Here is an 11,510-nt window from a genome sequence, read left to right on the forward strand (position 1 = left end):
CATAATTACATTATTCAGTTAAGACTTAGTTGCTGTGGCTAAAATTACTATAAAGGAGGTTTTAAAAATTTTGGGAGCGGCATTGGAATTCAAAGTATGTGAGTCACCCCAGCATTAGAGTACAAAATATAACCCTCCCTTATTACTCATTGTGCATAGAGTGTGACCTCTCCTTTAAAATAGAGAACAATATTGTTGTGAGTAGCACGAAACGACAAGTCATTGTAAGAAAATACATGATTCAGATCAAAAGTTATGGTACATGCATACGTGTAGTTATTAATACACAGGGGGGGCTTTGTTCTTTTTTTCTTACTAAAGCGAACCAACGTACGTGTCGCGTCAATAAGATGCTCCAAAGTTTACGAACAAGGATATAACATTTGTAAAGCGCAGTGCAGTACAGTACAGAACAGTACAGAACAGTATAGTATAGTATAGCACAGCACAGCACAGCACAGTCAGTACAGTACACTACACTACACTACACTACACTACACTACACTACAGTACACTACACTACACTACATTCGTACACTATCGTACAAATCGCCTGAGTTGATAATGTGTGAAACGCTGCTTGAGACTTGTGATTTCGAATTTTGATATGTTCTTATGTCCAATATTTGTTTGATATCATTTACTTCTTCCCTCTTAAATAAATATAGTCGATACACTTTTTGTATTTCGAGAATTGTGTTCACTAAACATTACTTAAGGTAGAACGCACCTCGGGGACAGACATTCGGACTCTCAAACTTTTACAATTCTCTTCTGATATATCACATATGGGGGTCATTTTAAAGCTCTTGGTGAAAGAAAACTTTTCACCGGCTTAGTTTTTCGAAAATCGAAAACTTTTAATTTTCTCCATAGAGTTAACACAGGGATGGCGGTCATTTTGAATTTCAATATCGGTAAATCTTGGGTAATTTGTTTCTCTAGTACCAAAATTTTCACGGTGACCCTTATTTTATTCTTGATATTGAAAGAGAATGATTAAAAGATTCCTTGAGGAAAGTTAGAGCAAAAGTTTAAGTCTTTCACTTTCGAGGCGCATACTACCTTATTCAATATACAAATTAACAAATGTTGTGAATAAGTTAAAGGGTTATAGACAATAATAGTTGCTCTTTTTTCTGTTTGTTTGGAGTCAGAGATCTACATACTCGGTAAACTGTAAAAATGAGATGGTGATCTTCATAATCTTTCCCCAGCTATCACCGCCGGTCACGTGAAGCATGTTAGCGCGATAACTGTGTGATATCCTTGTGCTGAACTCCAACGCAACGATGTTACGGTGTCAACAACGTCTTTATCAAGATCGTCCACTTAAATTAAAATTTACAACTTGGGCATTGGACTATATGCCTGCAATTATTTTACACTTATCAAACACTCTTCAACAATGGTGAACATGGCCTTCAACTGCGGTGACCTTGATTTGAAATGGGTATCTAAATGACTTCCTTGTGCGTTGCCAGGGAAACCAGTCATCCGAAGGGGGGTTTGGACGATGGATAACAATCGCATTTTTCATACTTCTGATCCATTGGTTTATGTTTACAATCAGATAGCCAATGATAGTTGAGATTTTATCGTTATGTAAATGAGGCACGCAACAATACCGTCATGCTATGGATATATTATCTTTCCGAATACATTCTTCTATTTAAGGTAGAACGCGCCTCGGGGACAGATTTTAGGACTCTCAAACTTTTACACATCTTTTCTTATCTACCACTTCTACGGATTCGTTTTAAAGCTCGGTGCAAGAAAACTTTTAACCGTCTTGTTTTTTTGTTTTTTGTTTTTAAATCTAAAGTTTTATATTCCCTATAAGCTTAGAGTTAACACAGCGATGGTGGCCATTTCTAATTTCAAATATCGGAAAATTTTAGGCAATTTGTCTCTTGTACAAAATTTTGCACGGTGAACCCTGATTTTTATTCTTGATTTGGTAAGAGAATGGTCGAAAGTTTCAGTGAGGTAAGTTTGAGCAAATCTTGCACTTTCGGGGCGCATACTACCTTAACAGTAACTGTGAACGCATGAAAGTGACCGTATCAGCCTTTGTATATTACTTGTCAATCATGATAAACAGGAAATCCAGAAGGACGAAATACTTATTTTGAAAGAAATGCAAGCCGTAAACGAACAACTTGAATATTTCTTAGAAAACTGTCCTCTATATATGCTTTTGCAAGCATCGGATTTTCCGTTTACTGTGTAGCTGTCTTCTGATGGGGAGAGCTACTTGACAGGTGACGTTTCTTCTCTGACAGCAGAAGTGTAGCGTTTAAAATAAAAAGAGTACATGATAATCCTGTTTTCCTTAAACACACAGTGATGTTAACCTTGACGTTGAACTCTAATTCCTTCGAATCAATAGTAAGTGCCTTTTGAACTACTGGACGGACGTTAAGCTAAGTAGCGGTCTTTAACACACACATATATTAGTGTACTTGCCAGGTATGATGAGAAGGGGAAATGCAAGTTAATTTAAGTCACCTGTAAGTTTCTTTTTATTTTCCACAGCTTTTAGCTATTAGTATTTACTTTCATTTCGCTGATATTTGACCAGCATAAGGATAAGCACAGGGATATACGAAGTATGGACCCAATCTTTGGAAATGACGCGGACGTAAACTAAATGGGCCCAGTCTTCGCGTCGTGATCTGGAGACCTTGACCGTATTAGGAGGGAGTAGGTACGTGCAAAAGGGGACAGAGACATTTTCTTACTAACCACATTCCTCGGTCGACATGTTCCGACGCTGTCAAAGACATGTTGTAAATGATAAGTATCGCATACGTGTGTCAAAGCGTTTGTCTTAGCGTTCCTGACTCAGACTAATGCTCCTGGTATTTACATTCCGATGCGAAGTATTTCATTCTCAAGTGTCTGTGATATATGGATTTGGATTCGTGCCAGTATAAACTGAAAAAAAGAATATGTGCTGGTCCGTCGCTTTACATCTACGGTGGTTCTAGTGACTCCGGTTGTGTACTTCAAGAAATCGAATTAACTAAGAGTGCCGATACAATGGTACGAATTGGATAGGATGCCTCGAGTTCAGCGAAAGTTGTGTGACGCCCGCATGCGGTCAAAGTGCTGTTAGTTAGGACCTGTTGTTTGCGTGTTCATACTGAAGAGTGAACTTCTTTCGAAACCGTACGGTATGATGATAATGTGCACGTTTCCTTTGTAATAAATCTGCTTTTCGCGTTCCACATTTTATTAGGTTACGGGACGAGTGTAGAGCAGGTTCTTACAATTTATGGCAGGGATTTGCTAATCTGCTGAAATGAGATCATTCAGTTGCGTAACTTCTACTTTCGATTCGAATTGTGTTTTGAAAGCTTCGTCATGACTACGTAATCATACGTGAGGCGTGCGCGAAGCTTACTGTACAAGGTGTCAACCACGACTATGCAAAGCCCCATGCAGTTTATTGTCGGTCAGAATGAGGAGTTGTGTTCGCGAAAGTAAGACATTTTGTATAATAACACTCGCACTGGTTCATACTGTTCAAATTCTTGTGATGCGGTACAACTATGGTATCAGATCTTCCTTCCGACTTACGCTTATAGCAGTTCGCGCCTCGAAAAATTAAGGACTTCAAACTTTGCTCATACTTTCCTAAAGCAAAATTTCAACGATTCCTTCTTAAAATCAAGAATAACTATGGAGGTCACCGCACAAAATTTGGTATTAGAGAAACAAATTATCAAATATTTACCGATATTTGAAATTTAAAATTGACGCCATTCCTGTGTTAGCTCTATTGGGTAAAATAATATTCCCGATTTTCACAAAACTAGGTCAGTGAAAATCTTATATGTTCCATAAGCTTCAAAATGAGCCCCAGCAAGTGCTAGGCCAAAAGTGTATTGTAAAAGTTTGAGAATCCGAGTATCTATGTCCCCGAGGTGCGTTCTGCCTTAAATCGCATGACATGTCGTCATCACAGAGTTGAAATTTTAAAGTCGAGACGGAGGAGACCAGCATTGAATCTGTTGGTTCTTAAACAACAACAGTTTCAGACAAATTCGATATTTCTATCATCAGATGGCGATGGCGTATTCGCCAAATAGTAACTAATTGTGGTCCATATCACGTTTTTGTGAACCCTCCCAAATTAATCGTATTTCACCACAACGAATTCTATCTTGATTTTCTAGTATTTCATTATTTACCGTGTCAAGAGGGTTGTGTGTCGGGGTGTCGTTTACAAAACTTTGAACCAGCGCTTATCTCCATTCACCATCTAATTTAGCGTCCCTGGCGACACCGTTGCCAACACGGCAGCTTTCAACAGTCAACTCAAAGGCAGAACTGGGTCAGAAAAGTTAAATTACAAACCCAAACCCCTTCGTCTCATAAATTGTGCCGTCTCTACTGGCTGCCGTTAGCTCTACCTAACGTCTGTTGGTAAGATGTCCATGGACCCGTTCAGTTAGCAGGACTCGATTCGATTTATTTACAGGATGTGCGAGCTCGTGCGTGCAGGGACGGTGCTTTTTAAAAGCATGAGCGGTATTTTATGAATGAAAGTTTATTGCCACTTGGATTGAGAGTACAATCTATTACACACATCGCTGGAGCTTAACTGTGGTAAAAGTGTACCTACACACGCATGCGCCGTTATCTCGATAGGCTGTCAACATTAATCTGTAGACGGGAAAGTTGTTCTGCTTTTGGTTAGCCTAAGCATAGTAAATTTCTTGAAGGAAGTGACGTCACTAACGATACACTTCTACTGTAATGTCGAGCAGTTCTCAATTCATTCATTAAGGTAGTAGGTGCCCCGAAAGTGAAAGACACTTTTCTCAAACCTTCGAATTCCTCATCATCGGAACTTTCAACCATCCTCTTACTAAATCAAGAATAAAAGTATGGAGCCACCGTGCAAAATTTGAAACTAGAAAAACAAATTACCCAACATTTACCATTATTTGAAATTCAAAATGGCCGCCATGCCTGAATAAACTCTATGCTGAAAAATTATTTTCGATTTTCGAAAACATCAAGACGGTAAATTTAAAACTTTTCTCACCCCAAGAGCTCTAAACAATCCCCCCGCCCCCACCAAAAGCGGAACATTAGAAAAGTATCAGAATTACTTGAGAGTCCAATAATCTGTCCCCGAGGTACATGTACCTGCAAAAGTTTTATATCATGGTAATTTTTAGTCGACGACGTCTCGTGATGGCCCGTTTGACATTTATTAACCTCCTTTTCCATCCTAACACTCAGATCGTTACAGTGACCTTGTTTTCAAGTGCCCCGTACTAAAAAAAGATCTGACATACCTTACAATATACGCGTGCGCAAAACATACGTATCGACAAGACGTACTTTACGGAGAAAATCTATTTACTTATACGTGTATTCAGCCCGAGCAGTAGTGAACTTGAATGTTTGGTTCTGGGTATATTTGTATCAACTTGAAACTGGATATGTACATGAATTACTCGAGACACGCGTTCAAGAATTGCACATTTAGAATGCAATTTTGAGAAACTATGAATCTTTATCTCTTATCGATAACTGGTACTATGTTTTACAAGTTATACATGATGATTGTATAGTTCAAGTTGACAAGAGTTTGAAAATGTATGGCCTGATTAGTTAACACCGAAGTCTGCCGGGAAAAAAAACACATGTCAACCTTTCCCGCTCGTTGTTCAAGTCTACACTTCTTTGCAATTGAATGGTTTATCAGTCCGCGTTCCTCTTTCTGAGTACCCTACCATTTTGAAGACATGAACGGTTTATCCTCAAAGACTGTTATTCTGTGGATTGATAAGAGTCATCTATACAGATGACATAAAGACGTTTCCTTGAATTGGGTCTAACGATTACAATAAGGGAATCCAGATCAATTGAAAGCAAAATATCTTATTATGTCAACTACACTTTGCCAGGAATATCACAGTCTCTTAGGTGTGTATCTCTCTCTTTTAATTTATGTTTCTTTCCCCATCTCTGTCTCTCTATCTGTCTATGTTCTTTTGTTTCGATCTGCCTCTGTGCCTGATTTTTACTCGTTGTGACTCATTGTCTTAATTTCTCTGTATATCTCACTGTGTGATGTCTAGATTTTTGTTTGCTGGTCTTAATGAATCTTCTTTTCTGTCTGTCTGTATGTGTCTCTATCTCTCTGTCTCTATCTGTCTCTGTCTGCCTGTCTGTTTCTCTGTCTATGTCTGCCTGTCTTTGTCTCTACGTCTCAGTCAGTATGTGCCTATATCTCTGTTTCTCTGTCTCTGTCTATATGTCGCTGTCTGTCTGTCTTTCTGTCTGTCTATGTCTATGTCTGTCTGCCTGCCTGCCCGCCTGTCTGTCTGTCTGTCTCCGACTCTCTCAGATATGTTGTGCCGTGACTTACATGGCTTCCACGCAAAGCGCAATTGCCATAGTTTGTGGTCAGTGTACATTGTAATGGCTTCGATCACGGTCAGATTAGATTAAAAGGTTTGCCGTGGGATTTAATAGCTTTCATCGTCGATTTATACCAATTTGAGTGACGGGTGTCCGGGTCAAATCAACAAAATACTAGTTTTTTCCACGACGAAGAAAAATAGTTTCTTTGTCCAGGACTTCGGGTTCCTGAACACGAGATATCGATGTTGCTACCGTAAGGTGATTGTACTGACCGTGGCATTGATGTATCGGTGATAAGGGAGATAGCCCGCGCGCACCTGTGTGTGAATGGCTCGGTCGACTGACAGAATGAATGAATGGATGGCCATTGTTACACATCTGTTGGGCTTCTTCGCTCGCAGATGTAGTTAAGTTTATCGGCTTGTCACGCGTTTGAGTTCACCTGCATTGTGCAATGATGTAAACTCAGCTGTGTTCGCATGACCAGATGATGTGTGTCACAGTGGCATGTAAATATTAGCTTGCCCCTTAATATTGCTTCAAATGAGCCGAAGGCGTGTAATTTTACGCATTGGTGGGTCGACCCGAAGTTGGCCTTTTGTGTTTGTATAGCTATTATCCTGAGTCTGATGATAAGTAAAACTTCCATTAACATATTGATACATTTATGGATATAAAAGTGTCGAACTGCACAAATTAGGCTGTGTGAACTCAAAGGACGTGAAAAAAATCGAGAAATTGTGGACGTTCTTTCAGGTGTGTTTACTCGTTTCTGTAATGTTACGATGTTTATGCGCATTCGCAGCTGAGATCGCACAGTAAATCCAAACTGAGAGGTCGTGACAATCCACTCATGTGTTTGAAGTCACGATATGACGCAAATATTTGTTCTCTCGAAACCTTGCCGATGTAGAAACATGCAGACTCGGCTATTTCTCGTCGTCCACAGAATTGGCTGGCTGACACGTCAGTGCCACGTGTCCTATACTAGGTCGGAGATGCATCATGTTCTGGTTTTACATAACGATTCAGCAACTGAAAATATATGGTAGACGGACATGTACATCATTAAACCCGTTTCCATAATGTTGTGTACAAGCTTTATTCTTCTTGCCGACTGGCCAAGCTTACACTGTTTATCAAGTGATCGGACTCCCTCGTCCATCTCTTAATACTTAAGGTTATAACGTGAAATACATTGAAGACATCCAAGCAGCAAGGCGAATGTAGGCAATTAATTATTTACAAATTTCGACAACTTGAAAGCTCCCAACGTTTGGTTGTTTGCTGACCCATTTTGAAAATTAGATTTGACTAATTGAATATCTTTCCGCCTGCTTTCCGTGATGTCGGTTCACATATCCAAACCCATTAGACAAAATTAATAATATTAAAGACTAAGGTAAACATTATTCTGTACAATGTCTGTTTAAACAAGCTTGCGAAATGTGGAAGCACAGCGGCATTTCCGCTAGAATGCTCTCCTTTGCGATTGTTAGACCATTTAATATTTGAAAGGCCAATTTCGATTCAATTGCATTTTTTTTGAATGCAAATTTATATATGGAAAGCGGTATGTGAAATTTACATGGTAACACTTCACCTGTACATGCACCTGCGTTTAGACCCCCCCCATGGAATAAGAAGACCAAGTTTCTTCTGCTAAATGAAGAAACCTAAAGCAGCTGGTATTGGTCTTATAGCGACAGCAGGTTACCAATCATTTGATGTCTATATCTGTGTGGCATGTCAGGAGACTCACCGTCCTAAGCACGATAGAATTTATGGTTCTTTACGGCTTAGGGGACTGGTACCATTGAACAGGAATAGACCACTGTAAGCACTAGTACTGGTCATAACGGTAGATGTTATTCTAGACCTGTCTTTTTATTCTTGTCGGTTCTTACTGAGTGCAAGTTAAAACATTTGTACAGCAATCTATCGCTTTTTATGATGTGTATGACAGCTTGTAGTTATATATGTATATATGTATGTGTGAAAATCAGCAGCTTCCGGTATGCAAATGTCATCACTAGATACAGTGGAAAGATCGATGTGTCTTGTACTCATGAACCCTTACATCAGAACTAATTTTAGTTCGAGAGTACCTGTACTGATATACCTACGATGTGGGATGCCGTCCATTCGTGTCTTTGTGTAAACTTTGACCTCAAAAGTCCTACGCACAAAAAGAAAACCGATTACATGACGTAAATCGACAACAATACCAAAGAGATAACAGCTGCACACCAAGGTATACATCAATGTATCCCGCAGATTCCAACGAGTAGCTACCATCGCGAAGTTGACCTTGAAACACAAAGGTCACGAGTAACCTTCCTACTAGGTAAGCAACTAAGGTGCAGTGTCAGAACCCCCAAAAAATTTATCGACTTATCCAGCATACCTAAAATTCCTCTGATATCATTACTCAAAATCACACGATTGAAATCACAAAAAGAAGTATTGTTCTCGGCTAACATGCGAGGGACAACGCTGATATCATTATTTTGCAAGTGTTGGCATATTAAGATAATTTCTTGGTCGAGAATCCTCTTTAAATTTTCTTGTCGTAATGTATAATTCAAACGGTGACAGAAACGCAAAGATATGAATATTCCCTAAATCCCCCCTTTTATCTCCTAGGCGCTTGATACTTATTTTGTATTCACCATTTTCGGAAATTGCAGTTTTTCAGCCAAATTATACTTGTAAAATTTCATCTGCCCCGCCAAAATTTTACCTGACTGGAGCAGCCATGCTCATTTTCCCACTCTCCTTTTGGCCGTAGCCGGAGGACCGCAGTCCTTCTCGCGTTATGGAGGTCGATAATTCACATGTTTCATTCCTCAATGTATCAATAAACGCGACTTTACGTGATAGCTTGCACACCTTAAGACCTGAATGACGCTCTAGTTGTGAGTGCATTGAAGTCCGTGCGCATGCACGTAACTAACTTCGGTAACGTCGCTTCATTTCACCTCTGGACATGTTACTGCGCACAGACTATTTGAAGTTCAGACGACAGAAGACAGAAACGACAGCGTGTACTACTGTACAAATATATGGAAAACTTTGTGTTAAAAAAGCTAATGGAAAACTTTGACAAGGAGTAGTCATTAACCAGGTCATGCGGATGAATAAGATGCTACCCTGCACATGAATTATCGATTGAACCGTGAGTTGTAAATGGATTTTGTGTACTTTGCCGTCATTTATAATTTGTTGACGGTATAAATACAACACAAATGCCGGGTCGCTTATAAAGTACTCCATTATGGTCTAAATATTTGTAGCACTAGCCACAACTAGTGATACTGTAGAATATCATAAGAGAACGTCTTTGTTGAGCCTGGTTGCTCACAATTATACAGTGGCTGTATTCATCTAAGTCCGTCGACGCACGGTCTCAGGCTGCGATACTCTTGGGCAAATTTTGATCGTCTGGTCAGTTTTGGGCGGGGAGTCTCTGCCACACTTTGGCCACACCTTGCCACAGCTGACCAAATTTCTGATCATGCATAATTTTAAGGAATTAGAAACGCTTATATTCTGACCCCTAATAGGCAAATGCTAACACGGAACGCAGGGGATATAGATAACGGGAGTGTTACCAATACTTCCGTCCATGAATGGTCGATGTTCCGTCCTAAAGTGGCAGTATTGTTTGACCGTGCCATCGACGTTTGCGCACACTTAACCTTCGTTTGCCTAGCGGACACGTTCCGTATTTCATATGCCATTCTGACGAGCCTTGTCAAAGTATGCAACGCAAAAGGAATTTATATTTGAAATGTGTCGAACGTTAGGGTTACTCTGGATTAGAGGCTTAATCTAAAATACACACTGAATCTTAAATGAGTTAAAAATTGAAATACGCGTTTTGTAATTTTGTTTAAATAACGTTATTTTCTAGCGAAGTTCTAACTAGTAAAGGTCTGTAAGTATTTTCGGCGAAATATGATGCTTTACCTTCAATTTCCATGCCTGGGTTGTATTCGTCCGCGCTCAGTGTTAGCTTGTACGGTGACGTTTCTTTGGGCTGTGGAGCTCCTCCTGTGACTGGCAAGCCTGTTTGACAGTCGAACGTACTTTCTGATGAGACTCCATAAGAGTGAAACATAATAAATGTCAAGATACAACCTAGCGTTGACATCGTCCGTGAACTTGAAGTCGCCATTGTGTATTTTTTTTGTAAAAGAGACCTGAGAGTTGTGTGTTTCTGTGACAGAAAAAATGTTTTCTGTCACTGTGACTGGGACAGCCCAGATCTACCTGTACCGAGGAGTAGTTGGTGTGTGCGGCCAATAAGGTGCCACTGCAGTGATCGCATGAAGCCCACGCAGGGTCGTGCTATGTGGAGACGTCTAACTACTGCTGTGGTTGGTTAGACCTTAAACGGCATGCGCGTGAAGTCACTGCGTTTCTGAAATCTGAAAAAGGTGCTGTTACAGACACACAAAACTGCTACCAGGACACGTTATCATCTTGTCAAAGTTTATAGTACAATGAAATGGTGCACTTGAAACTAAGCCAATTTTTACGGACTTCGCCGTTGGTCTTTCAAGGTCTCGCCCCCCGAAAAGAAAATGGTTCCTTCCATACAAAATGATTTTCGTCACGGAACTCTACGTTCCACACTATGTAATACGGTTCATACCTGTAGTCACTCCCCAGCAGGCGGTTAATACAGAGAATTCTTCACTCTCTCAAGGGCAAGAGAAATTAATTCTTTCAACATGTGTAAATAAATTGAACATTGTTTAAACTCTTGCTGGTATTATTACTGATGTGTGTTGATAGAATTAAAAAAATTCTAACTAGCTTATCGTCCTCTTGTTTTGATACGATGCCGGTTACTGGTCGAAAGACGTGATGGAACGTGGCACGCGTATCTAACGCCGAGTTAATATTGAATAAAGTCCCCTTGAAACGTTTCCTAATGCCTTGTTATCTACGTAAGCCTTTTGTTAGAGAATCCAAAGATCAAATCGTAGATTTGAGGAATACTGGTTCTATTCTTTCAACTTGAGGTGATACTTGTAGCCATGGCAGAACTACCATCGTACACAGCCGTTCAAGAACCACCACGCCAATGGAAATATTATATATACGTGTCC

General features: G+C 39.9%; 1 protein-coding gene across 1 annotated transcript in view; it reads right to left on the reverse strand.

The window, feature by feature from the left end:
• The window catches only part of LOC139117177 (mucin-2-like), a 35,784-nt gene extending 25,041 nt beyond the window's left edge, over nt 1–10,743 (reverse strand). Inside the window, exon 1 of the mRNA XM_070680069.1 lies at nt 10,363–10,743. Coding sequence (XP_070536170.1) covers nt 10,363–10,570 — 208 coding nt within the window. The 5' untranslated portion in view covers nt 10,571–10,743. The remainder of the gene's footprint in view (nt 1–10,362) is intronic.
• Between the last annotated feature and the right edge of the window lie 767 nt (nt 10,744–11,510).

The sequence above is a fragment of the Ptychodera flava genome, chromosome 18, assembly GCF_041260155.1.
Source record: "Ptychodera flava strain L36383 chromosome 18, AS_Pfla_20210202, whole genome shotgun sequence".
Lineage (NCBI taxonomy): Eukaryota > Metazoa > Hemichordata > Enteropneusta > Ptychoderidae > Ptychodera > Ptychodera flava.